This window comes from Copadichromis virginalis, linkage group LG3 (genome assembly GCF_057382275.1).
Source record: "Copadichromis virginalis isolate Kocher_CV1m ecotype Utaka linkage group LG3, C_Virginalis_male_GT1.1, whole genome shotgun sequence".
NCBI lineage: Eukaryota > Metazoa > Chordata > Actinopteri > Cichliformes > Cichlidae > Copadichromis > Copadichromis virginalis.
Window position 1 is genome coordinate 29,683,457 of NC_140620.1, and position 27,678 is coordinate 29,711,134.

General features: G+C 41.4%; 1 protein-coding gene across 1 annotated transcript in view; it reads right to left on the bottom strand.

The window, feature by feature from the left end:
* Positions 1 to 27,678, bottom strand: part of dachb (dachshund b) — a 117,142-nt gene that overhangs the window by 42,551 nt on the left and 46,913 nt on the right. The window contains exon 2 of the mRNA XM_085450606.1: positions 9,399 to 9,514. Coding sequence (XP_085306732.1) covers positions 9,399 to 9,514 — 116 coding nt within the window. The remainder of the gene's footprint in view (positions 1 to 9,398; positions 9,515 to 27,678) is intronic.

Below are 27,678 nucleotides of genomic sequence, written 5' to 3' on the forward strand. Positions count from 1 at the left end.
AGGGAGCATGCAGATTGGCTGCAAATTGTGGCACCTGGTACGCTTGGATGGGAGACCACCTGGGAATACTAGCTGCTGTAAGCTTGAGGCGATTGTGTACAGTAGATCATCTACTAACCGGAAGGTTGGTGGTTCGATTCCTGGCATGCTGAAGTATCCTTGGGTAAGATACTGAAACCCAGGTTACTCCTAATGCATTCAGAGTGTGCACGTTAGGTAAAAACGCTTGTATTGAGTGTGTGTGAATGGGTAAATATGACATGTTATATATGTGCCTTGACTCTACTCAAGTAGAAAACTGACATAAGAAGCAGTCTGATGATACCTGCTAATATATGCATGGTGGTAAGAACAAGACAGGCCAGTACACACGTCATAAATCCAACAACAATTCTGCTTAAGTGCTTTTTTCTTGCACAGGGTAAGAACATTTGCACATATTAGTAAATGAAAACCTCATTATTCAAGTTATTATCATGGCAGCAAAAGGAAAACCTAGACAGTATTTAACATGGAGTCTTAATGTTAGGACAGATCTGTGTGTATATGTATTCTTTTATTTAGCATCAAGAATCAAATTTATGGTATCATAACTTTCCTCCAACTGCAAGGTCTGTGAAATTGTAAATTACAGACGTTCATATTTGCTGAATATTTCCTAAATATACCCTGAAGTGCCAATAGCAGGTTGGGATTTGGGTTTGTTGCATGCAAAGATGAGGATTGTTAATTCTGAATAAAATCTGATTTGGTATTTTAAAAAAGTAAAAAATAAAAAAAGGCCTTGTTGTCATTAGTTGTTTAATCTTTACTTATTGAAAAAGCACAAGCAGAAAATCCAAAAATCCAGACTTGAAACTTTTTGCAAGACAAAGTTCAATAAAGACTTAATACTCATCAATTGGGTAACCAGGAGTGGGTGGTTTTTATTTGATTTTATTTTCAACGTCATGCTACATTTCACATGCTACACCCAAAACCTACTTCTAAACACAAAACTTTAAGTCCATGTCCTACATAATACAATAGTTGGACTAATTCCTTAGCATCACAAACATGTACCTTCTTTAGCTACTGAAAGGCCTTTCTTGATAAAAGCATCCACCACATGGCAGGCGATATCCTAAATGAGATCTGACAGTGTCCTCCACAGTGGGTCTGGATAGTCTTTAATAGCTTTGAGTTTGTTGGTGGAGGCCGTTGGGTGATATTCAACAGTCCTGAACCCCCCTCCCGAGCTCGCGTGAAACCCACCCCATTTGGCTGCGGTTGTAAATATTTAATCCACTGCACCTACATCTCTGACGAAGTGCTCTGAACGTGCTCTCAGAGATGGAGTGACACTTTGAATAAAACAAACAGGAAAACAGAGAAATTGCTCTTTGTGTTCTGAATTTAGAAACACACTGTTCTGGCTTTTTTTTTGTTTTTCCCCTTCGCTTTCTTCCGGCGAGCACTCGAGAGTGCCAATTTACAAATGCAGTCGATTGCTCTTGTGCTGAGTCAAATAGATTTCAGCTCAGTACTCTGGCACTTAGGTCGCCCATCTTTAGCTCTTACTGAATGTTCACGATGCCCATTTGCAGCCATTTTGCAGCCGCCATTTTGTGCTATTTCAAATGGAAATAGACACTAGCTGGAGAGTGATTGTTTTTGCAAAGTCTTTGACTTTGAACAGTTCAAACTAGAAGGCTTGGGGATTGCATTTGTTCTCCCGAATCAATACAAACTTTTCCATTAGGTTTCTTTATGAACTGCTATAACAACTGGGTTTGTAGGTCAGGGACTTGAGTCAAATAGAAACAAGATTTGAAAGCCCGTTGAAGACAATGTTTGATGTAAACTTTGGGTAATATAATGAAATCCAGTATTAGGGCTCTATTCACTATGATATATACTTATTATTTAGTTTAGACTATTAGAGTTTGGGGTTCTGTTGCCTACTAAGATTTACCATCATATTCAGTCAAAAGTTATTGCCTATTCGGTCAACTGCTCAATGGTAGTTCTCAGTTTAGTGGTTAAAGGTCAGAAGTAAAAATCAATGATTATGGGTTCTGTCGGCCTCATAAATATTTGTTGGGACTTTACTGTCTAATTAGATGAACAATTTAAGCGATTTAATGCTTCATAAAGCCACCAGTTAGAGCTTTTAGTACTTGATTACATGCCAAAACCAAATCAAAGCTGAAAGTTTAAAAGTCATTAGCAATGATGAGAGGCTCTTTACAGGTAAATGTAAGTCCACCTTATACCCAAAAAACGAATGTTTAAGAAGATACATCGCCTATTAGTGATGGCTATTATAGTTTCCATTAACTATTAATGTTCTGTTAACTGTTCAAGTTGATGTCTGTGTGTTGGTGTGATTGATTTGTATTTTTTACTGCCTGACGTTTGTGGGTTCACTTTCCTGTTAAAAGTCAGTAGTTATGATCTCATTTTCATAGTCATGTCTGTAGTTACAGATTAAAGTTCAAAAGTCACACTTCAAAAATAATCCTCATTTATCTTATGTTGGGTGTATGCGTGGCTCCTCAGTTTAACCTTGATCTGAAATAAGCCATCCTTTCAGTAAGCAAACTTTCTTCTGATTGGCTGATCCATGCAAACAGCAGATGTGGGTGGGGCTTCTGTTCTCACTGTGCCTGAGATGCCCATATTAAGGATATTTTCCCTCCATGAAAGCCTGAAACTGAGTGTACGCCACACACTGACCTTATTACTGCAAACTTTTGGATATGGCTAATATCAGCATCACCACTGTAACTGTATATCTGCCTGAAAATAAGACAGGGCATAATAGGCTCCTTTGTCAGAGGCGCTGGCCAACGTCACTGGCTTTTATGAAGAAAGAGTGATTAAAAAGTGATGCAGCAGGAGGGGAAGGATTAAAAAGAAAAAACTTAATGTCACCTCAGTCCTCCTCAGACTCCCTCCCTCTCACTCTCCCACTCCACCTCCTTCATCTCTCTCCCTCTCTCTCTGCAGGTGCACATAAGAGTCCTCAGACAAGTGTATTCTTTTTAGGACAAGATTGAAAGCACTTCATCTGTAACCTACACAGAGTGTGCGTGTGTGTGTGTGCACGCGTGCGTGCGTGCGTGCGTGCGTGTGTGTGTTTTCATACAGCCAGATGTGTTCATCACTTCAAATTGGATGTATTTGCACAAGACTGTGCTAAAGAAAGGTGTTTACGCACCAATTGTGCATGGATACAAAGTCCGTTATAGGTGTGTGTTTAAAAAAGAAAAAAAATGGCACACTTGTGCATCCCTGTAAGTGTGTGTGTGTGTGTGTGTGTCTGTGTGTTTGAAGACAAGGCGAACCATTGAGCTGTTTTTGAAGTGAATTAACAAGTCAAATGAGTGCCGCAGCACCCTGCATAGGTTACCACACACACACACAAACACACTCCCACGCTTATCATCGCAGCGTCTTTGTTAAGGAAGATGAGGCCAATTAAACTGATATCACTCTCTCGCTGTTGTTGACGCCTCCTGCCCTCCCTTCTTCTCTCTCATCTTTACGTTCCATCCTCCTGTTTTTGTCTCCTTCCTCTCTGTTTCTCAGTTTTGAACCTTTTTTCCTTCTTCACTCTTTTTTTTCTCTCGTCTTCGTCGGCTGGTTTCTTTACTTTTTTCTTTAAAGTACTCCATCCACATTTTCCACCTCCTCCCTCATCCATGATTTCTTCCAACATCTCCCTTCTTCTCTGCCCTCCTCATTGTCCCGTCGTCTTCTTCTTCTTCTTCTTCATTTTCCGCCCTCATGTCCTCTGCCTTTCTCTCACCATTTCCTCCAAACTCTCTCCTCCTCCTCCTCTCTCTGCGTTTCCTAACCGTGTGATAAATGTCCATCTGCGATTGGCCGATGCCCCCCATTGCTGTGGCGCCCGCGAGGTCGTAAACAACAGCCCGTCTCCCCCAGCAACGTGGTGTCTCCATGGACGCAGGGCCACTAAGACGACGGACTCTGCATGTGTGTGTGACTGAGACAGAATGCGACATCTGACAACTGCCAAGTGTGTGTGTGTTTTATATATGTTGTGCATGCATGTGCGTGAGTGTGTGTGTGTGTGTGTGTATGTGTGTGTGTGTGAGCTAATGAGCGATCATAAGTGAGCAAATGTTGTCTCTGGGTTCCACTAATGTTTAACAAACACACACACACACACACACATATATCAGGTGTGTGTGTGTGTCATTAGTATGCCACAGTGAGCTGTGTCCATATGTCACTAAACAAAACCATGTTTTATTTATCCTGTAGAGGGAGAGGGAGGAGAGAAGGAGGCCAACAGTCACTGTCAAGGGGGATGGAGGGAAGGATGGAGGAGAAAAACTGGCGAGGTGATGGAGGGGAAAGATCTGAAGGAACGAGAGCGGCAAGAACGAAACGCAAATATGTGGAGAATGAAGAGGAAGCAAAATGAAGATCAGAGGAAGAGAAGTGAGGAGGTTCACAATGTGGAAGGAAAGGAAAGAGGAGATGATTGAAATGAGGGTAGGAAGGAGAGAAGGAAAGTTTAGTGTGGGACCACGATGAGGTGAGAGGGGAAAGATGGAAGGAGACAGTCAAGGAGGCAAGAGCAGAGGAAGAGAAAGGGAAAGCGTGGGGGAATTCAGGGTTGAAGAAATGACAGAAGAAACAACAGGAAGGAAAAAGAGGTGGAGGAGGAAGATCTGGAAAATGAAAGGAAGGAGGAAAGAAAGGGAAAGGAAAGAAAGGCTGGAAATAAAAGAGGAAAGGACAAATTAAAGAAAAAAGGAAATGAAGGGAAAGAAAGCAGAAGAAGAGAAGGAAGGGTAGTGACCCCAAAAAAGCAGAAAGGACAAAGGAGAGAGAAGAAAGCTGATAGAGGGAGCAGGAGGGAAAGAAAGATGCTTGGATTTCTTTTAAAAAAAGGACATAATTGGGGGAGAGGGAACAGGGGGAAGGAGAGAACGAAAGAAGCAAGGAGGATACAAAAGCAGCACACGAAAAAAGGAAAGTGAGGAAAAATTAAGAGCTTGTGAGGGGATGAAGGAGGAATACAAAGACGGGAAAAAGAAGGTGAGGAGAATGACGCTGAGGGCATGACGAAGGGATGGGGTAGGGAGCAGGAAAGCAAAAAGGAATGATGGAGAAAGAAAGAAGACAACTGCAGCAAATGAGTGGCACATGGAAAGAAAATCATGGAATATGAAGACAAAGGAAAGGGGGGAAGACAAGGTATGGATGGTGGAACTAAGAAAAAGAAGGAAGAGTGAAGGATAGAAAAGTTTACAAGAAGAGTCAAGATGAATGGAATGAGTTTAGGAATAAAAATGTGAACAGAGCAGGGAAGCAAGGCAAGAGACAATCAAGCAGGATACAAAAAACAAGTAGAGAAAGGAAGAAAATGGAGGAAAACTTATAGGAAAAAGGAGGGAAGAGTGAAGGAATGAAGGGAAATGAGAAGGGAGGATAGGAAGTGTGTTAGGAGTTAGGAGCAAGTTTAAGGAAGGAAAAGAAGAAAACAAAGGTTAGGAAAATGGAGGGCAAGTAGGGGACAGTAAGATGAAGGAAGCAGGATGGAAGAAGATGGAAAATAAGGCAAGGAAGATAGAAAGGTTACAAGAACAAATTAAGCAGAAGAAAGTAAAGGATATAAGGAAATTAAAGCATGAGGAGGGGGAGAAACAAAAAGGAAGAAAGAGGAGGCACAGGAAAGCAATTACAAAAATGAGTAGACAAAAGAGGAGGGAAGAAAATAGAGAGGAGATAGAGAAGGAAATAAAAGGGGAGGGAGGAAGGAAGAAAGAAGGAGGAGGGGAAAGAAGGAAAGCAGGAAGTAGAATAGCAGAATAAGTAAAGGAGAGGAGTAGGAGAGACAAGAAGTGGAGATTGAAGAGGATAAAGTGACAAAATAAAGGAAGCAAAGAATAAAGTGAGAAAGGTGGCAGACATGGGGGGGAAGAGAAGGGAGTGAAAGAAGTAGGAAGTAATAAAGTAAGGAAGATGCAGGCAGGAGGAAAAGAAGAGACTTAAAAAATGAAGAGCATGAAAACCTGGATGACAGAGCAGGAAGGAGGGAGGGAGACGAGTTGAGGAAGAAGGGAAAGGGAAGAAAAGAGGGACACAGCAAGGGAAGGAGGGGGGAGGATGGACAGATGGAGGAGTGGGACCCCAGAGACGTGTCATTCATCACACCACCATGCAATCTGCACTCGTTCACTCTCCCTTTCTCTTTCTCTGCAGGTCTTTTTCCTCCTCCTCGTCTCCTTCGCTTTACCCGTTTTTTTCTTTCGTTGTGTCATCCACTCGTTTATCCATCTTCCATCGCGCCATTTTTGTCACACTCCTTGCCTCTTCCTCGGTTCCGTCTTTTTTTCCCACTCTTTGGTCCCTCCAACCATGTTTTCCTCAGTACTTTGGCAGTCATTTTTAGGTTTCATTACCTCCTCTGGCGACATCCCTCCTTTCTTCTCTCCATTTCTCCCCCTCCTCTATCCTTTGCGTTCCCTCCATTTCCACTTTCTGTGGCTACAGGAGGGGGAAAAAAGAGGGAGCCTTTCATTTTGTTTTCTTTGCCATCTCGATTGCTCAGAAAGAAAGGATGAGGATAGAGGAAAAGAGCTCCAACATTCGGAGTACCGATGCGTGTTGGTTACTTCACATCACAGATCACCAAAAGGTGGGCTGCAGCCCTGCCCAGATGCTCTCTTTTATGGATCCACATTATTTACTATACTCTGACACACTGTGTTTTTTTCTTGTTTTATATTTTACATGGCTTCATTAAATATGCTTGTAATAGCTGATTCTGAGGAGGTCGAGTGGGGACCTCCTTCGTTTTTGGTTGATCTGATAACGGAGTGACCCATCTGCACGCTTCTTTGGTTGGCAGATGCAAAAGGTACGGAGAAAACTGTTTCTACATGAAACTGCTCACAACAGGGTATGCATAAAAACACCTCATGATTTCTGGAAGGAGACATTCCTATTGAGCGTACAAATATATTTTATGGTGCTCTGAGCAACATATTGTGAGTACTCAGAGCAACGTCCGTATCTCTACAACTCGGCAACTTGCATCCACACAATCTAGATGCTTAAACAGCACTACAGGCACTACAGAGATGTTTACACATTTGATCAAAAAAATTTAAAAAACATATGAGTGTTTCCTTAAAATACAGCCCGCTCGGGATTCATGGTAGATGTTAATGTGAAAGCTCAAAATTAGTGAAATGTGTCAGTGCGCAGCTTTATGAGGATTACTGGTCATTTTCTCTGGAGGTTATAAGCATAACAATGTGATACTTTTTTCCATTAAAGGCCAGCAGTTGGCTCCTCTACCAGCTGTCACCAATTCGCAAACTGAAACACGTGTCAAACACAGAGCGGGAAACACATTAGGTCCATTAAACAGACACGGAAACGCAGTAACAGAGTGAGCCGACCAGCGCGAGCCGTTCAGGACCGACCAGCAGCGAAATTTAGAGCGGTCGAGGGGGAAACACGAACTTTGATATGACAACTGTTGTGCAGTATTAACAAAGTAAAGACTATGCATAAATAATATTTCACATTAAAAAACACGACTGAAGTTCCTGTGACCACGTATTCATAAACATGTGCAAACTTAATGACACAAAAGGGAACACAAGTCATTTCTTAATCAAATTTTAGGTATACTCATAAACCCAATTAGAAATTCATGGAAACTAATGGTCACCGAGCTTTTCATTAGTTCTTCCTGAAAATGCACCAGAAAATCCTTTATTGCTCATACTCAAGTCCATCTGGTCATTGAGTGCATGTCCTTGACTAATGACTGAAAAAATATGTGAACAAAAATCTGTGTTCAGCCAATACTTTAAGTGCTGTAAAGGAGCTTAAATTGGTTAAAAGTTGAATTTTCTCTTCCAGTTCAGTGCAAAAATGCCCACAGCATTCGTAAAATCTACAGCCCTCACCAGCTAATTACACAGCCCAAGCTAACAGGAACATTCATTTCCTACTAACCATTGATCACTTTAGAGATCTTTGCAGTTTTAGGCACAAAAACAACTTTTCCCACAGATTTCCCCACAATCTTTCAGTTATCTTCCTGTTTGCTCTTACACCGCTGGTATGGAAGCAATCCAGTGTATTGCTGTGCTTTACCACAGGTGGTAGAGGTGATGAAGTCGTCACTCATCACTGCATCTTGTATGAAAGGAAGAAAATATCCTCCTTACGTTGCATTGTATGTGACCTGTCATCTGCAAAACCCGCCTCATTACCTGTGCTCTCCATTTTCATGGAAAGGCAAGTCAAGGCAAGGCAAGGCAAATTTATTTGTATAGCACAATTCAACAACAAGGTGATTCAAAGTGCTTTACAGAGACATTAGAAACAAAAACAAATAAAAAGCATGATTTAAAACTGATTAAAACAAGCAAACAAACAAACTAACTAAACACACACATTTCACACCTGTTCGCGCGATCTGAACCCTTATCGTAAGGGGAGCTACCAGTCCTTCTGTGGACGAGCTACTTTCTATTTTAAATTCCCTGAATTTAAAATACTCTCTAGACCCAGTCTAGACCCAGCTGGGGAGCTACCCAGAGCTCTAAGCCCACTTAACAAACAAACAAACAAACAAAACAGTATATAAAATCAAAACAGATAAAATCAGAAATAGATAAGATCAGTAGTTAGTGTAAGTTTTGAAATTTAAGCTTAAAAGTGTGGATTTGGTGCTTTATTCAAATGCAGCTGAGAACAGGTGAGTCTTCAACCTGGATTTAAATAAACTGAGTGTTTCAGCTGATCTGAGGCTTTCTGGGAGTTTGTTCCAGATATAAGGAGCATAAAAGCTGAATGCAGCTTCTCCGTGTCTGGTTCTGACTCAGGGAACTGATAAAAGACCGGATCCAGATGACCTGAGGGATCTGGAAGGTTCATACTGGGTCAGGAGGTCACTGATGTATTTTGGTCCTAAACCATATACAAGACTTACAACATCAGGTCGCGGGACATGTTAGCATGAAAAGCATTGTATGTTTAAATTAAGCATCAAAGAGACGATTTCAGTCCCTACAAGTCACTGAATCTGAAATTCTTCAGTCTGGAAATAATCTAAAAATCAACACAGTTTATGCTTGTATGCGATCCCAGATTTTTCCACCTGTGTTTGGTTGGGTTAGATGAGTATTTATTGAAAGTAATTTGCATCAAACAGCAGTTGTTGACCCATCCATCCACCCCTACCTCCTCCCTACACAACTTCCTCTCTGTTTTCTGTCATAATTACTTTGACCAGTAGAGGGCACTATCACAGAGTCCTCAGAAGCTGCTGGAACAACAAAAAAAGGAATCCCAATAAGGTAATAAGATGCATTAAAAACGAGAAAATCATTCATGTCTCGGTCTCTTTCTCTTACCAGTGTGGGACAGCAGGCTGGGGGACAGCAGGCCGGGGAGGCCTGGGTGAAGCAGCCTGGGGCTTTCCTGGATCCCTGCACCAGAACAACGCTTGGGAGGACGGCCTGGGCGAGAGCTGGAGGGGGAGAGAGAGAAAAGGAGATTAGTTTCTAAGATTTTCCAGGGTTGAGTGCAGAAAAATGAAGCCATTATAATCTGTGCACGCCTCTCAGACCATCTGCATCAAACATGATACAATACGGTATCATTCAAAGCACTTAGGTTCATGTATATCAGTTTCACATCTGAGGTCTTTGTTTTCCATATAAAGATATCAACACTGTCAGCTGTGTCGGGCAGACAAGTTTCCAAGGACTCCGAGCAAAAAAGTAAAAGCTGCCTCACCGACATATTTCATCCTGCCCTTTGAGCAACTGAAAGACTATGAAGTACAAAGTCTCATGTCCACCAAGTGTTTCTGAAATCCTGAGTATGGCTGACAGACTTTTTCCTGTGAAGAAGCTCCTGGAAGGAAACTCAGCAGAAAACTTAAATGTTGTTTAGATATGCAGATTGTTATTGCTGCCGATGGACTTTAAGGAGTTTACAGTCTTCACGGAGAGACAGAGGAGGAACAAATATGCTAACACTCATGTAAAACAGCATTCTTTTTACATACATAAGCTGGGATACATGTTCTACATGAGCAAGTGAACCTGAATAAACACTCAACACACTCCAGCATCTCTCTCAACCCCCCTATTTCTGTCACACACACACACACACAACCTACTGTATTATGCATGTGCACGTAGGCATAAATAAACACACTCAAACAAGAATACTGTAACTGAACACATGCGGCTAAACATAAAGGAAGCCACACACACACAAACACACGCACACACACACACAGAGGAGGTGCGCATGCAGGCCAACTCTCTGCAGGGTAGCTAAGTAACAGATGGCCATCCAAAGTCATTTACACCTAGAGAGAGAGAGAGAGCGAGAGGCCAAAAAATAAAACCTGTTCAAGACTTCGACATAGTGCCACTGCATGAGATTAGAAAAAATAGAAGCAGGTACACTCTACTTTATTTTCCAAACCTAAGATTTCTGTAATGAAAGTACAAAAGTGTGACTTTCCCTGTGCTAACAGAAGGCACTAACGTTAGCTTGTATAGCTAACTAGCTTTTTATTACTTGACTTTGAAACAAAGGGAAACGACTTCAGTGCTAAATATGGCAAATGTGTGGTACACAATCTACCCCGTCAAAAATTAATTAAATAAATAAGTAGAATGGAGCTCATCTGCTTGCTGACAGTTAAACCAAGAAATACTGAGCCACTTGTGTTGTAGCTGTCGTGCAACCACAGTTTAACAAAGTCATTTGAAAAGTGACTCCAGTACTTACGCTAAAAAACCTGGAGGGTCAAACTTCTAATAAAACTTTTTTTTTAAACAAAATCTGAAATTTATGCATCCAGCTTATAAGTTTCTGTCATCATTTTTAGATGGGACACTAGTCTTGTATCTCCACCTGGGGGCAATACACAGATAACTAACGCACTGTTTTGTGATTGTAAAAGTGTTCTTAAATAATCCTTTTAGTTGGATTTTATAGTCTTTATACCAACACTGTCCCAACAAAAGCAGCACTGCTCTGTTATGTTAATGTCATTTGCAAAGACCTTGAAAACACTAAGAATAATGCCTTAAAAGGATAAGATCTACACATGACAGCAATGTATTTGGTTTTTAATTGTACATCAATAAAAGAAAAAACAAATATTACTGTTTTTATTCATACCAGCTGTTGATATAGAAAAGTGAAACATATGCACATGCTTTTCCAACTTATGAAATCATAATTTTGTATGTTTAATTGTGGCCCTCAGTGCATTAAGTTGTGTTTCTAGTGATATACTGAGAAACAGCTTTGTTTTTCCCTAGTAAATGGTCTTTAGGCCCTAGCGTAGATATCATTCATAGTGTCCAGATATGAATACAGAATTAACCTCATTTTGGAGATACAGTTTTACAGGTAACACACCTTCTCCAATTAGTACGACTGTCATCATGACTTTTACATAAAAGTCATCAGGGCTGTTATTCAAACATGAAGCCATCAGATAAATGGAAAGTGGGTGCAAGTCTGAAAAGCACCTAACAAGGGTGTGGGCTTACAGACGGGTCAGCTACTACAACAGCAGAGACTACAGAGTGGCTGTGCGGTTTTCCAGGAACGTGTCAAGTACTGAATATCGGTCAAATCCCACTGGGAGGTGCGGAGCAAGAGAGAAAAGAGAAAGTGTGCTAAAAGAGAGAAAACGTCTGCAAATGTTTTTGGGTGTGATCTGTATGTGAGAAAAAAGACGTGCACACACAAACACACACACACACAAACACACATACAAAAACCGAAAAAAAGAGAGAGAGAGGCAGAGGAGCATGAAGAAATGAAAACATGAACCTTCACTTTTCCTCTGAACTCTGCTTCACCTCGTCCTCCTTCAATCACACACACACACTCATCTTTGCAATAAACTCCCTGTTCTCTCTCTTTTACAGATACACACACACGCGCGCAGGTGTTTGCATTCAAACCTTAAAACCTTTCCATCAACAACCCTCTGCTACCTTTCAACTCCCACATACACACAATGGATACATGTTACAGTACCAGGTGTGTGTGTGTGTGTGCTCATCTGCATCCATCCATGTGTAAGCAACATTAGAGTGTGTTTGTGCGCATCCACATGAATTCATGCAGTGTGTGTGTGTGTGTGAGTGTATAGAGGACACATGATATCGCCTTCTCATTAGCCTTACAGTTCTTTGTTCAGAGTAATGACTGCAGTGTGTGTGTGTGTGTGTGTGTGTGTGTGTCCCGTAGGGTTGCCATATGTTGGGCATTAATCCTCGTCAACGGTCCACTCTCCTTACTGCACTGAGCACAGGAACAAAGAGCAGGTCACACACACATACACATCACATAGACATGAGCTGGAAAAAAATGGAACCACATATGCTCATACATGCTACATATATGCACACACACACACACACACACACACACACACACACACACACACACACACACACACACACACACACACACACACACACACACACAGAAACTTCAGAGCCAGTCCATTGACCTACATTCATCTGTTAACCCCTAACCTCAACTGCAAACAGCAACAAGACCACTTCTTGTCCACAGGTTCCTGTTTCTGCACTGAAGATGTGGGATAGTTATGCCGGTGACCTTTCACCCTTAACCTCTGTACCTGTCCACATTTATCTCTCATTTCCATTTCAACCAAGGTTTAGGCCTCTCTTAGCCTGGTTCCAATCAGACCCTTTTGGCGTGTGCATGTGTGTGGATGTGGATCAACACAACCAGCCTTCTTTTTGTGGAATTTTTCATCCCAAATACAGGAAGACTGTCCTTGTAGTCTCCTGTAATTTTCATGTGCGATGCAGATAAATGTTGCCAACTGCTCCATGGGGAATGCTGCAAGTCCCAGCTAGACCTTGAGTCAAAGTTTTCCTATAATTGCGGACATCTTTATCATAGAATTCCAAACAATGCCCAACTCTAATTAATGTGTGACGAATGATCCAGTAGAATCGGCGCCGTTCATCCTGCCTGGTCTGCAGGTGTAACTATTGCAAAATGTGCTCTGGAGAGGTGAGTCAGAAGAGTTATTTGGCCATAGCAGAAGCAGATATGCTTGGCACAGACCAAAGACAGCTTTTGTTGAGAATAATTGTTGAGCTTTTGGTGGTGAAATGCTATGCCTTGGGCTTTGCTGATTTGAGGGCTGAGGATCATAACACAGAGTGCTTGAGGATAGAGCAAGTCCATCTGTCTGAAAGATGAAGTTGAAATGTTAAAGGACCCCTCGACAGGATGATGACCACAGCGAATCTATAGTGTAATGTCTCAGATGGAACAAGTGGAAATGGCTTCATCAAAGCCCAACTGAGATATATTTGTGGTTATTTCAAATGGACGGGTCTCTCTCTGCATGTTGTCCTTGTGTCTGCGTGGGTTCTTTGTGGATACTCCAGCTCCAGCGCTCTAAAGACATGTAGTTAGTGGGGTTAGTAGATTGTAAATTGCCCATAGGTGTGAATGGTTGTCTCTCCCTGTTAGCCCTGCGACAGACTGGCCAAACCCTAACCCTTTATCCTGCCTCTTGGACAGGCTTCAGCCTCCCCACCCCGTGACTCTGGATTAGATAAGCAAAAGAAGAATGCATGCATGGAGGATATTAGAACTTTGGCCCCAACAGGTCTATGCATGAGACAACTTTAGAAACATAAGCTACAAATGTTAAGCTCGTCAATGATCCTATTACCTAACTGTTCCTATTATTCAGTTTTTACTAATAGAAAGAAGATTGAAAGGGTCAGTAGAAGTATAAATAAAACGAATCACTTCCACTGTGAAAGGAGTGGAAGACAAAAGAAAAGTGAAAGATAAAGTTACCCCCTGTTGTCCAAATGTTATACTTTAAGACTCATAATCAATAACAGTCTCAAAAATTTAACTAGACTTTTTGTATAAAGGATTACAGAATGTCCGACTTCCTCGTGGTTAGAAAAACCGATGGATGTAGCCACCGTGATGTCACCCACTAGTTAGTTAAGTCCAGTTCAGAATCCTGAAGTTAAGCTTTTCTTTCCGTGTTTTGATGCCTGATGCGATGAGCGAGTGGCGGATCTGATTGAGAAATTGACTTGTGATTGATAAATAGTTAGACAATGACCAAACCCTAGACTCTTCTTTGCCTGTTAAAATGACCATAATGTACAAAGTGGACTCACAATTGAGCCCATAAAGTGAACATAAAGGCCTTTAAAGCGGCGACAGAGAGAGGAAGCCATGTGGTCACATTCCCATAGACCAGGGGTGCCCAATCTCAGTCTTCGAGAGCTACTGTCCTGCAGCTTTTAGATGCATCTCTACTGCAACACAACTGAATCAAATGGTTTGATTACCTCTTCAGTATGCCATCAAGTTTGGCAAAGGCCTGATAACAAGCCATTCATTTGATTCAGGTGTGTCAGAACAAGGACGCATCTAAAAGCTACAGGACAGTAGCTCTCGAGGACCAGGATTGGGCACCCCTGCCATAGACTTTTATATAATCAGAAGACCCGGATTCACCCCCTGCTGGCCATAAGAAATAATACAGGCTCAAGGTGCTTGAGGGTTGGCTTAATTTTTCAGAACTAGAAGCTACATTCATCTTTTAAACCATAGCATGGTATGGTACATGTATGTTCTTGGCTATGGAGATATTCTGTGTTGTCACAGTGCCCAAACACTACAGCAGTAACTCATCACTGGTCTCTGTCTGAAAACACTGGATGGGCTTCATTACGATCAAGAAGAAACAGCCATCTCAAGTTACCCACATCTCCGGTTTAAATCCTGTAACATCACTTCACAGTTGAGTAAACGTTACTACAGATATTCGTTCTGTTTAAGCCAACCTTGAACCTAGAACTTCTTTCAGACATTATGCATCGTTAAAAAGGAATAAAGTCCAAACTAGAGTCCTTCATTCCCCTATGGAGAGATTTAGAGCTTTAGTAATCAGTGTGTTTAATGATGCTGCTGCACACATGCATGTGGCATTATACTAGATCTGATTCATTGATTGCTATTGTGTTCCTACAGATAAAAAAGTACTTTGGTCAGTCTAATGAGTGTTAGTGGAGCTAAAGTGAGCTCTCAGAATAAAACACGAGCTGGGGTAAATCATGACTGAAACGAACTATGTGGCTGAAAAATTATACAGGTGACACAGTCTGCTCCTGTTTGTTTACAGTAATTATAATATTGTCTCATAATTACACAGGTAATGATTTATGGAGGTTAATTAAAGTAAGACACACAGTAGCTTCCAAATGTTTGCCACTGATGTTTTTTGGTTATTTGATGACCTTTTAATTGGCCGAGAACACCAGAACACGCCACGAATGGAAAACACGAAGGTGACATTTTACACACGCACTCACACACTCACGCCCACACCCCCAACGATCTGATGAGCCACCTTGAAGTAAGTCTTCCCACTTTGACACACGCGCCCCATCGCCTGTCCTCCCAAATGGCCGTTTCTATGGTGACGGAGCCTTGATCAATACTCCGTCATTGGCTCTGATGGCCGGTCAGGGTCGGTCACACACACACACACACACACACCGATGCCTGCACACACACTCAAATAACACACGCACAAACAGGCATGGCGGTGAATAAGCACGGATTCGCTAACACGTTTGACAGATTGATTTAGCTCAGAACGTGCAGAGGTCACACACACACACACACACACACACACACAAACACAAACACACACACACACACACAGAGTGTAGTTTATCAAAGCCTAGTGTGGTCAATACGTGGGGCTGAGCGAGGGGTCAACCCTCTTTAACTAAAATCTTTCATCTTCACTCTTTCCTTTCTCCCATCTCACCATCAGCATGCTAATCTTTCCCCCTCCTCATTTTCTTTTGGTTTTTCCTCTTCTTGTTCATTTATTGGTTTTCTCTCTCGGCCCTCCAAATTTGGCTTTGTTCTTGGATTTTGTTTCCTTTTTTTCCCCTCATCAAATAAGTAAAACGTTTTTGTAACTTCTGTATTTTTGGTGTCAGGATAAAATGGGTTCTCAGTGAGTTTTAGATAGATTCATTATCTTTTACTTTATCTGTTATTAGAGTTTTCTTTTTTGTCAAGATTTTCTTTCAAATGTTGAATCCCTTGAAAAAATCTATTCAACATTTTTACTCCTTTTTTTTTTTACATTAACTAAATATTTCACAAGTATATTTTTTTAGGATTACAGATGCATTCTTTGCCTTATTGTTGTTTATGTGTCAGTTTTTAGCTTTATAGTCACAGTCCAAAATGTTATAATCCTGAAATGTTACTCAGTTATTTTTATATATTTTTGGTATTGTTTGGATATTTCTTTCATCTGTCTGTTGTAGGAATGCTCCAAATACAGCACTTACAAATTCTAACATTTTTTCTGCTTATCCAGGGATGGATTACGGGGGCAACACCCTAAGAAGCCCAGCAACTTTCTCCAGTTCTTTTAAAAGACACAGAGGTGTTCCCAGGCCATTCAGGAGACGTAATCTTCTCTCCAGTGTGTCGTATGTCTAGGGTGGAGGGCCTGGCGATCTGATCCCCAGCTGTTGAGGCCGACTGTTGGGACACGCTAACACCCATCTTCTGCTTATTCAGGGTCGCATGGGTAGGTGGAGCCCATCCCAGTTGCCATAGGGCAAAAGGCAGAGTACACCCTGGATAGGTCGCCAGTCTGGCTAACACACCTGTGGGGGACTTCTGGGTCTGAAAAGTGAAGCCAGTGATAAGGTGTTTTCAAACTACATGTTTGCTAATGATCAGCAGGGGGTGATTCTTGTTGCTGCAATGCTAAGTACAGGAAGATGTCTGTGAAGGTTCGCAGTCATCCAGGTCTTTTCTTTCCAAGCTCCTTAGACTAAGTACAGAAAATCTGAGAAAAAAAAAGTCACTCTTTTGGTTGTTTTGTCTGGTAAGTTTGGGCTTGGTCACTATTTCCAAGTCTTACTGAAAATGTGTTTGGTTTCTCAATTGTGGCACTTTTTTGTGTTTCTGCACACTGAAGCCTTGTCCCCATTTAACTGATAGCTGCCTGCTAGCATACATTGCAGGACTACAGTTGCATAGCCTCCTGAGACCCTGTGTCCTCATACAGGGACATTACATTTTTGGTTATTCTGCATCTCACACTTCATTCTACTCAGCAGTGTCTTAGACTTCGTCCCCACACGTACTTTCTCTCGTTCACAACTTCAGGTCAAATTATGTCACAACCTCGGCTAATCGTTTATTTTCTTTGTCTCAGAACCGCCGGTTGGTGGACACTTATACATTTCCTTCTTTCCATCCATCTTTTTCCTCCTTATTTTCCTCTTGCTCCCTCTCCGTTTTCTGTCTCCCTGCACCTCTCAACCATCATAAATCGTGTCACTGACTTACATCCTCTCTGTCCCTCTCTGTGTGTCTTTACTCTTTGTTTGTAGCAGAACAACAATCCATTCTTTTTAAAGAGACACCAGAGAAATGGGATACATGTCTGTCCACGCACACACACACACACACACACAGACACACACTCACTCACAAGGAAAGGCATCATAATCATGGACGCTCACGGACTCACAAGAGAGAGGGAGAAAGAGAGAGAGATGGATGTTTACTTTCTTCTGGGCTTCCGCCTCTTTGATTGGACAGATGAATGACTTCATTGTGTGTGTGTTTCCTTCTCTCTTTTTCTGTCTTTCGTTTTCGACATGGAGAAAAAAGAGCCAGAGGAAGAGGTGGGGAAAAAAGAGAAAGAAAGACAGGGAGAGAATGAGAGCGAGAGAGCACTGGAGTAAGGTAAGCAATAATAAGTATTGACTGATAAGGGAAGTAGAGCGAAAATAATAAAGGAGGAAAAAAAATCACCCTAAAACACAGAGTGGAGGGAAACAGGGATCCTGTATTGATTAACTGATGACACCTCTCTCCTTCTTCTCATCCCTCGCTTCTTTTTCACCCCTATTTATCCATTTCTGCTTACTTACTATTTATCTTACCACTTCCTGTCTTTTATCCTATACTTATTTTCTCACATCTGCTCAAATCTTAATCTATCCTTCTGCCCATCTTATTTTTCTATTCATTTGTCCATTTAGCAGTCTATCTATCACATGTACAATCCATCCAGCTTTTCCATCCATCCTTTATCTGCAACCTAACATTAAAGCCACTGATTGGTCAAGTAGCGCTTACCATCTTTTTATAATGCAGTCTTTGCACTCGGCTCTGGGATTCATGTGGATATACTCTGATAAGTACTAATAAACCTGAAGATTGCTGCAAACCAAGCACACTCTTTATGGCAATGGTGCTCCCCAACTACTGCATCTTCCTTCTCTGAAGACGAAGAGCCCAAGTTTGTTCACCCAGAATCAAGGTTTTCCAAATCCCAATGATATCAAGAATCCACAGCATGCCCCTGAACAAACCGAATCCTGGGAGGTAATCGCCCTACAGGACCAAAAAGGACCCTTTTTCAACCATCAAGTGGCATCACAGGACACCCCCAGAGGTCCTATGACCATTCCTGAAGGGGACAAACCTGCTGAGATGAATCTATACAGTAGTAGGCAGAATACCATGGCTTCAAAACTAAAATCTAAAACAAATATTTACTTCAATGTTGTGACTGATCGGTATATACATGTATCAAATCTCATATCCATCTATTCATATTTTAATCAACTGTATCTCCATCTATGCCACCATATGCTCTATAGGTTTGGCAAGTATGCTAACATTTAGCAATTGGACAACCAATAATTGTTGATACCGCCTATTCACAAGTTCATTTACAAACTCTTCCAAATGGACAAAAAGGAGAGGATACTGTGTTACTGAATTATCAGGTTGCATGACCTGTAAGTTCAACAGCTGCTTTCCCAGACACGTATCAAGTCCCAGACTGAAAGGAAACTTCATTGAAGACCACCACGGACAAAGTTTTCAGTCTAAGACTTAATCTTTTTTAGGACAAAGAGACGTCAGAGAAAATTCTGAGCCAAAGGCTTCGACAATGGCGCTTTGTTCCGCAAGACTTCCAATGCAACAAGTCTATATTCGGTGGTCATTCACTAGGCATATCTCTGCTAATGTCTGTGTATGAACTGCAATTCTCAAAAAGCAATTGGAATTTACATGTTAATTATTGGCCACTTTGAAAAAACAAAACCCAAAAAGCAGTGGCCTCTCCAGTCGCCTATACACAATTTATTTGTTTATTCACTCAATCAAACAATCAAAGGATCTATCCAATCATCCACTTTTCTACCTACACCGTCTATTTTTCTTTGCTGTACCAATCAATTCGTATTTTTGTATCTATATCAGAGTCCATCCTTCTAGGAATCATTGTCCTCTACCTCTCCATCCATTCATCCTTTATCTGTATATGCATCTATCCACACAAACACACATTCTCTATCATCTGTCTATAAATATCTATCTGCACATCCTCCGTACCCATTCTTAGTATCCTCTTTTTTCTATCAATCCATCTACATATCAGTCATCTATGCAGCCATTTTGCCATTCTTGCATCCATCTCTATTTTCTACATCTACCACCACCCATCTCCCCCTCTCGCTCTCTCTCTCCAGTGGAACAGGTGTGCAACGGGACAAGAGACAAAAACACTCCTGCATTTTTAACCAGCACCTATTAAATATTAAACATGGCACACACACACACACACAGTCATACACTGAGCGACACACAATCGCTGACGAGACAAGTTATACAGGTCGATGGGCTAACGTGTGTCTGCATGTCTGCGTGAGTGTGTGCGAGTGTGTGATGGCTTTAAGCGCCATTACCTTACTTCCTCGGCATGTGGGCAAACACACACACACACACACACACACACACACACACACACACACACACACACACACACACACACACACACACAGGCAGGGATAATTCATACAGGCATACACAGTGCTCTCACATGTTAACATTTAAGAGGTAAAACTATAACAGACTCCATGTTCTCTCTCTCTCCTCTTCTGTGTGTCCGCCCCCCCCCCCCACCCCCTGCCTTCCCTCCCTCGCCGTCTCTTTGAAGTTCTCCATAACAAACTATAACAACAGGAAGTTTTCAATGCGCCACATTGAGAAGGAATGTCACATATGGTATGAGCGAGGGAGGGACGGAGCAAGGGAAGGAGAAACACAGGGAGGATTAGAGGAGCTGGATGGATGGTTACACTGTAGCTGGGAAGCCGCCTTCACTTCAAGCAAACCTGCAACTTTATATAAAAGCTCCCCAAAGACCCTGACTTATGTGGTTTTCATAGAAAATATAGATTATCTAACAATTCAATAATCAATAGATTTAGTCTGCAGAATAGTCTTGAAAACCCTCTATTCCTCTCATTCAACCTCTGTTATTTTCCTTTATTTGTCCCTAATGTTCTTTATTCTTACACAGAAATCATAAAAGACAAAATCAGAGAGAGTTCCTTAATTGCTAACAAATCCTTAAATCACTCAGCTTGAAAGTCACTGTTAAAAAGAAATGTCCTATAATTAACATATGCATTAGCAATGTTAATTTTTGATACTTTCTATCCAAGATGGAAGCAATTCAGTTTTTTCACAGCACCACATCATAACAACAGTCGCCTGAGGGTGCTTTTTACTATAAGGTAAAAACCCTACAACAGTAGAAAGAAAGCCAACAGTCATACAACGCCCCTACAAGCAAACAAGCACTTGGTGACAGGGGTAAGGAAAAACTCCCTTTCAACAGGAAGAAACCGTAGAACCAGGGAGGGGCAGCCATCTGCTTCCACTGGTATACTGTAATAATAACATCTGGCAGATGACTCTCTGCCAAACAGATATCTTGTGTTAAAAAGGTTGTTAGCATGTGGTAAGAAAGACTTCCTGCAAGTGCCCTTGTGGCATTGGTGCTGCTTCAGTGTGTTAGAAAAGATGCTCCGCTGCCTGTCCTGTTGGAGGTGCAGAGTCAGGACTATTCATGATGGATAACAGCATGCTCGGTGACCTCAGCTTCAGGGGTTTCCAGGTTTGCAGCCAATCAGAGAACCAGGTATCCTGATCAGATCATTCAGTTCACTGGTGTCACCAGTTCTCATGATGCTCCTCAGCTGACCACAGCGACAGAAAATCTCTGCCTCTTGTTCATGCCCAGGTACTTGTACACCTGCACATCAATATCCTGTCCAAGGACAGACATGGGCCAGGAAGCCCCCATCTTCCTTGTGAAGTCGAGCCTGGTCTCTCTGGTCTTATTAATATTCAGCAACAGATGATTCCTCCCAGACCGCTTCACAAAAATCCTCCACCAGTGCTCTTTCCTCCTCCTCCTGACCATCACTAATTCATCCAACCATGCAGTAATCTTCACAGTATTCCTGTAGGTGGCACGGTTTGGAGTTGTGCTGAGAGTTGTAGAAGACAGTTCCTGTACTGCTCAACATCACACAGAGCACCACACAATCTCGCAAATGAGACTTAAAAGGATTTTAGATAAACATTTAGCAGCAGAGTATCTGGTTAGCTAATCCCTAATTTATCCCATATTTATGAAACTCACAGTAACAGTAAGACGTTAATATGTGAAAAGAGAAAGTTGCTATCATGTTAAGGAGCATATGTTCTTGGCTGGTTCCAGTTCATTTATACTGGGACTTCTGCTCACATTATAATGTTAAACTGGGCAACTGTCCCATATTGGGTGAGGAAGTGGTGGCAAATACCTGCCAGTTTAAAGATGCTGATCATCACCAGCAGATGTATACTGCCTAATGTCAAGGACCCCACCAAAAAGGATATAGTGCTGTTTATCTTCTGTTTATGGAAATAAAGAAGAAATCACATTTTTCACATGCAAATAATCAGATCTGACCAATCAGATCACTGCATTTAAAAACAAGTGTGCTGTAGCTCACTGATGCTGAAATATTAAAATAATACTATTTTATGTCAGGCACACAGCTTTGGGTCAGATGTGGTAGTTTTGTATTTGCTTATCAGTTTTTCTTTTACTGTGTTTTAAGATAAGATAAGATAGAACTTTATTAATCCCTCGGGTGGGTTCCTCTGGGAAATTCGATTTCCAAAAAAAGCACAGCAACGACCGAAGTTACAGTTACAGAATTGTTATATATATATAAATATATATATACACACACACACACACACACACACACACACACACACACACACGCACACACACACACACACACACACACACACATATATAAATACAGAAACAAATATAAATAAAATATACGAAGGGGATAAATAGAATAAATAGGAATAAAAAATAAAAATACAAGTGAATTGCACATTTCAAGTATTGAGTCTATTGCACTGTTGACTATTTACAAAAAGTATTGCACAAAAGGTATTGCACAGTGAGGTGCAGAGGCACTACAGCTTAGTTGTTCCCCCCTCCTTTGTCCTCCTGTTTCCCCTCCCTCTCCCCTCCAGAGAGGAGTTAAACAGTTTGATGGCGTGTGGGACAAAGGAGTTTTTAAGTCTGTTAGTTCTTGTCTTTGGGAGAAGCAACCTGTCACTGAACAGACTCTTCTGGTTGTTAATGGCCGTGTGCAGAGGATGCCCAGCATTGTCCATAATGTCCATCAGTTTCTTTAATGTCCTTTTCTCTGCCACTGTCACCAGAGTGTCCAGCTTCATGCCGACCACAGAGCTAGCCCTCCTGATCAGTTTCTCCAGCCTGGATGAGTCCTTCTTTGCTGTGCTGCTCCCCCAGCACACCACAGCATAGAAAAGTACTCCTGCGACCACTGACTGGTAAAACATCCTCAGGAGCTTCCTGCAGATGTTAAAAGACCTCAGCCTCCTGAGGAAGTACAGTCGGCTTTGGGCTTTTTTATACAGGTGCTCTGTGTTGCATGACCAGTCCAGTTTATTGTCCACCCACAGCCCGAGGTACTTGTACTTGTTGACCACCTCCACCTCCTCCCCCTCTATCTGAACCGGCAGTGGACCTTCACTGGACCTCCCGAAGTCCACAACCAGTTTCTTGGTCTTTGAGGTGTTGAGTTGCAGGTGGTTTGTGTGACTCCATGCGACAAAGTTCCTCACCAGACTTCTGTACTCCTCTTCCTGATCATCCCAGATACACCCCATGATGGCTGTGTCGTCTGCAAACTTCTGAATGTGGCATAATTCAGAGTTGTAGCAGAAGTCAGAGGTGTACAGGGTGAAGAGAAGAGGGGACAGCACAGTTCCCTGTGGTGCTCCTGTGCTGCTGACCACAGTGTCAGACGTGATGTCCTTCAGCCTGACGTACTGTGGTCTGTTTTGACTTTTTGCTAGTGTCCAAAGGGGTTTGCTTTCATTTAAAGTGTTTAAGTTTAGTTAGTGTTTATTAGTTTTGGTTTTAGTCTTTATTACTTTTTATTTCATTTAGATTCAGGAAAGGTTTTGGAAAATCAGTACAAGGATGAAGGGTTTGTAAACATCCGAGGGCACAATAAAAACATCCATCACACCCTCATCAGGCAGACTGTGAGAACACATTTACCAAATTAACTTTTTTTTTTAGTTTGTTTTCCAATATAAGGAAAGTGTTTATCTTATGTCTTTTCAAGAGTCTAGCTTCCAGTTTTATTTTAGTTATTTAAAATCTGTCTCCTCAGATTTGGTCCCAACAGCTCAAACTGCCCCACTGACATCCTGAAATATGTCGGGATGCAGCGTCAACTCCTAAGTCAAACCATGAAATCCTCCCTGCTGCCTTCTTCCTGTTCTTGCTTCGAAACACTAGGACCAGTTAAATTTTTTGAGGAAAGCTTTTCCACAAAATAGTTATAATATATAATATAATATAATAGGTTTATATACATATATAACTTACACTGCATGTTTGGATCTGATAAATTCAGAATTTCGTGTTGCTCTCTCGCGATGTGCTCGTTGTGTAAAGGCCTTAGCACTGCTTGAGCCTCGCGGTCAAAAGGGAAAGAGAAACCTTCATCAGATCTCTTTCTTTGCCTTCTTCCCACCATCCCTCCATCTTTCCCCAACTGTAGTTAATTTTCCTCTGACTGTTCATTCCTCACCCTACATCCATCCCTCCTCCTCCTCTTCCTTTTTACCTGTCCTTTCCTTCCTCCCTCTCTCTCTATCAATCTCTTCCTTCCCCTCTCCATCTCTCTCTCCTCTCCCCTCCTCTCTCTCTCTCTCTCTCTCTCTGCAGTTAAGTCAGTGTAATGTAAATGATGTGCCATCGATCGCCCCTGACAGTGCAAGGACGCTCACCTCTTCTCCTCCTCCTCCTTTTCTTCTTCATCCTGTCATCTCTCTCTCTCCCTCCTTTTCACACCCCTCCCTCACTCTTTCTCTACTCGGCTGCTCTTTCCTCCACCTAATATCTTTTTATCTCTCCTCTCTCTCTCTATTGCTGCCTTTCTAAGTCTATCTCTCTCACTCGTCCACTGCCTCCCACGCCTGTCATCTTTCATCTGCCCCTCTCTCTTCATTTTGCTCCCTCTCTCTTTTTTACCGACCATCATTTATGTCTCTCTCTTCCTCCATTGTTCTTTTCAGAGCATCTGCTCTCTCTCCATCGCTCTCTTCCTACCTATGCCATCTTTTATCTCAGCCTCTCTTCATTTCGCCTCCTGTCTTTCTACCGCTTGCTCCCTCTCTTTGCTGTCTCAGGTCTCCGCAGTCCATCTTTTGCCCGCTGGCCTCGCTTAAAGGAATACACAGACCACCACGGAAAGTTCAAATCGCCTTTTGCTGAAATTTTGGTCAAATTATATCAATTTATTATCGCAGTAGATTTAAGGAAAATGTAAGCAGCGCCATGTTCTTAAGCCACATGGAGGTCATGTGTAGGCAACTAAGGGCTTTTGCTAAGATGAAAGCTTTTATCGTACATCATAGTTACATGTCTAAGTTAATGATCTCTATCAGATGTACAGGAAGTGCAGGAAAAATGTGTAGACCCATAGATGAGGCTGTATTTGGCACCTGAGTAACACAAGCCATGAGAACTGCAGCCCTGATTTTTTCTACACATCACCTGATGCAGGTGAACGTGAAAACACAAATGTCCTACTTAAATCGGACATTAACCCGCCTTGAAACTGCCAGCTTTTCGGTACAAAGCTCACCAAATGTGCACAGGCATGAAAACTGTGCCGTACTAGCAAGTGGTCATCTGGTTGTTTTCAGCCTCCTGTAAGATAAACACACTTGCCTAAACTATAACCTGTAGTGGCGACAAAACAAATGATATGTCATTGTTTTGTCTCCCACCTGCGTGCTACATGCAAAAACAACTCAGTATCCACACTAAAAAAATTAAAATCAAGCCTAAAATGTCAGCTTTAAGTAAATTATGTGAAACTTTTTAAAGTAATTTTGTTACATAAATAAAATGTAAAGGGTTGCATTAAATTTAAAAAAATAATCATTTACAATCATGTTTTGCGATCAGTGAAATATACTTGATTGGAGTGCATTCATATTTTCCGTAACTCTTTCAAACCTGAACCATGAAAGAATTACTTTTTTTTTTTTAAACGCAGTGTTTATTGAACCTTTATTCAGCCATTCTACATTACATTCTTGAGTCCAGGTAAATGTCCGTGAAAGGGAAATTTCAGAAGAGGGATGTCAAATGACCTGATAATACCTACTCTTTTTTTAAGTACATAGGTTTATTCACCACTGGGACTTTCTGAAATATGACTCTTACATTATTATTTTATGTTTCTTTTATTTACAACAAATCTTTATGATATAAATTACAGTTTCCAGGTAAACAGGTCAGTATTATGGGATTTTCAAACACCTGCCATACGGCAAAAGCATGCCAATATGAAAGCATTAAAAATCATATTACTAATAAGTGTACATGTCAGCCCTGTGGCCACCTTAAAATTCAGAAGCCGCAGTTACGGAAACACTCGTGGGAGCTGCAGATGTGATTGTGAATAATGCGAAGAAAATAAATGCTCCTTCATCTGTTTTACTGTCCTGTCGACCAGTAAACACCCATTTTTATCTTTTCAACGATTTCTCTGGGGAGGGGCTCGAACATAACGTGCACGTGTGTTTGTCACAATGCAGATCATGTCGGCCCCTTGTGCTGTCATCAGACTGTAAAACACTGAGAATTGATCACTTTATTTAGCACCAGACAGACATAAATTTCATTGTTATTATGCAGATTTTTAACACCACGCAGACATTATGTGCACAATAACCATTGTTCAAACTCTTCCCTCATTTAACAAGTACAGTGTAAAAAAGATTTTTTTTTTAATTTTGCCTGCTAAATGTTTTAAGATGAAACAATCTTAAACACCTAAAATATATAAAAATATACACTTGCTAATAGGAAAGTATCAATTGTTTGAACACTATAGTATTTCTTGATTTATATGTACATTTTTTTTGTTTGTGAGGAGCCCAAAAATAGTGGAAAATGCTCATTACACATACACGTTAGATGCATCTTCGTTAAGACCTTCTGTTCCTGTTAATCTTTAATGGAAAAATTCAGTACATGGAAAACATATCACGTTCTAATAATTGTTATCAGTTGCTTCTAGCTTGTTGAATTTGTCCCCTCAGCTGTACTTTTTACTCCATTTTCCTCCATCCTCCTTTAATTCTGCTCCTCTGCCTCTCTTGTCCCTTCTTGTCCTCCATTGTTCCCTTCCTTCTTCCTCGTGCTCCCTCTTTCCCTTCTCCTTATCCAAATAGAGGACACAGACAATCCAATAAACGCCCCCACTCGCAACAGCTGGAGTGTGTGTGTGTGTGTGTGTGTGTGTTGTGTGTGTGTGTGTGTGTGTGTGTGTGTGTGTGTGTGTGTGTGTGTGTGTTTGTGGTGTGTGTGTCAGCGAAGCACCGAGTCAGCAGAAAACTAGGATGACACTCTGAGTGCCGGACAGGAATGTCACAGAAAAAAAAAAGAAAAAGGAGAGAAGAGAGCGATGAAGAAATAAAGAAAGAGAAAGAAAGGGAAGACAGATGGGAGGGAGAGAGCAAGGGAGGGAGGAGGGACATGATGAGAGAGAGAAAGAAGAGGAAGAAGAGAAGAAGAAAACTCTGGGGACTCAGAATGACACATGCAGTATTACTCACCGTCCCCACACACACACACACACACGTGGACGCACAGCGACACACACAAACAGTCTGAATCTTTCTCTTGTGCACAAACAGACATGCAAGGACACCAAGAGACAAACACTCTCACTTTCTCCTTCACCCACACCAGCAGCGCTTTCTGCCCTAAAAAATAGGCTTCAGGGAAATGCTGCCCTCTGTAAATAAACAGGGGCATTATTTTACTTTTATACTAGAATCTCTTCAAACCTCCAACTCTTTTACTGTCCATTATAAACACAACATGATCATTTGAGTAGTCGTCAGTTATTTAGTTCAGTAGTTTTTTAGCAACAATTCCCTGCTAAAGTTATCCCAAGGTGTTTTACACTGATGTTTCCATATGAGCAAAGACCTGGGAAGAGTAGGGAAAAAGAACTTCCTTTTAAAAGGAAAATAACCTGAAATTTAGAGTTAATAAGTCAAAATATTTACCATTTTTCTTGATTTATGGATGCCATATTTTATTTATTTATTTTTGGTTACTCTGCGGTCTGGGAAGTACCTATA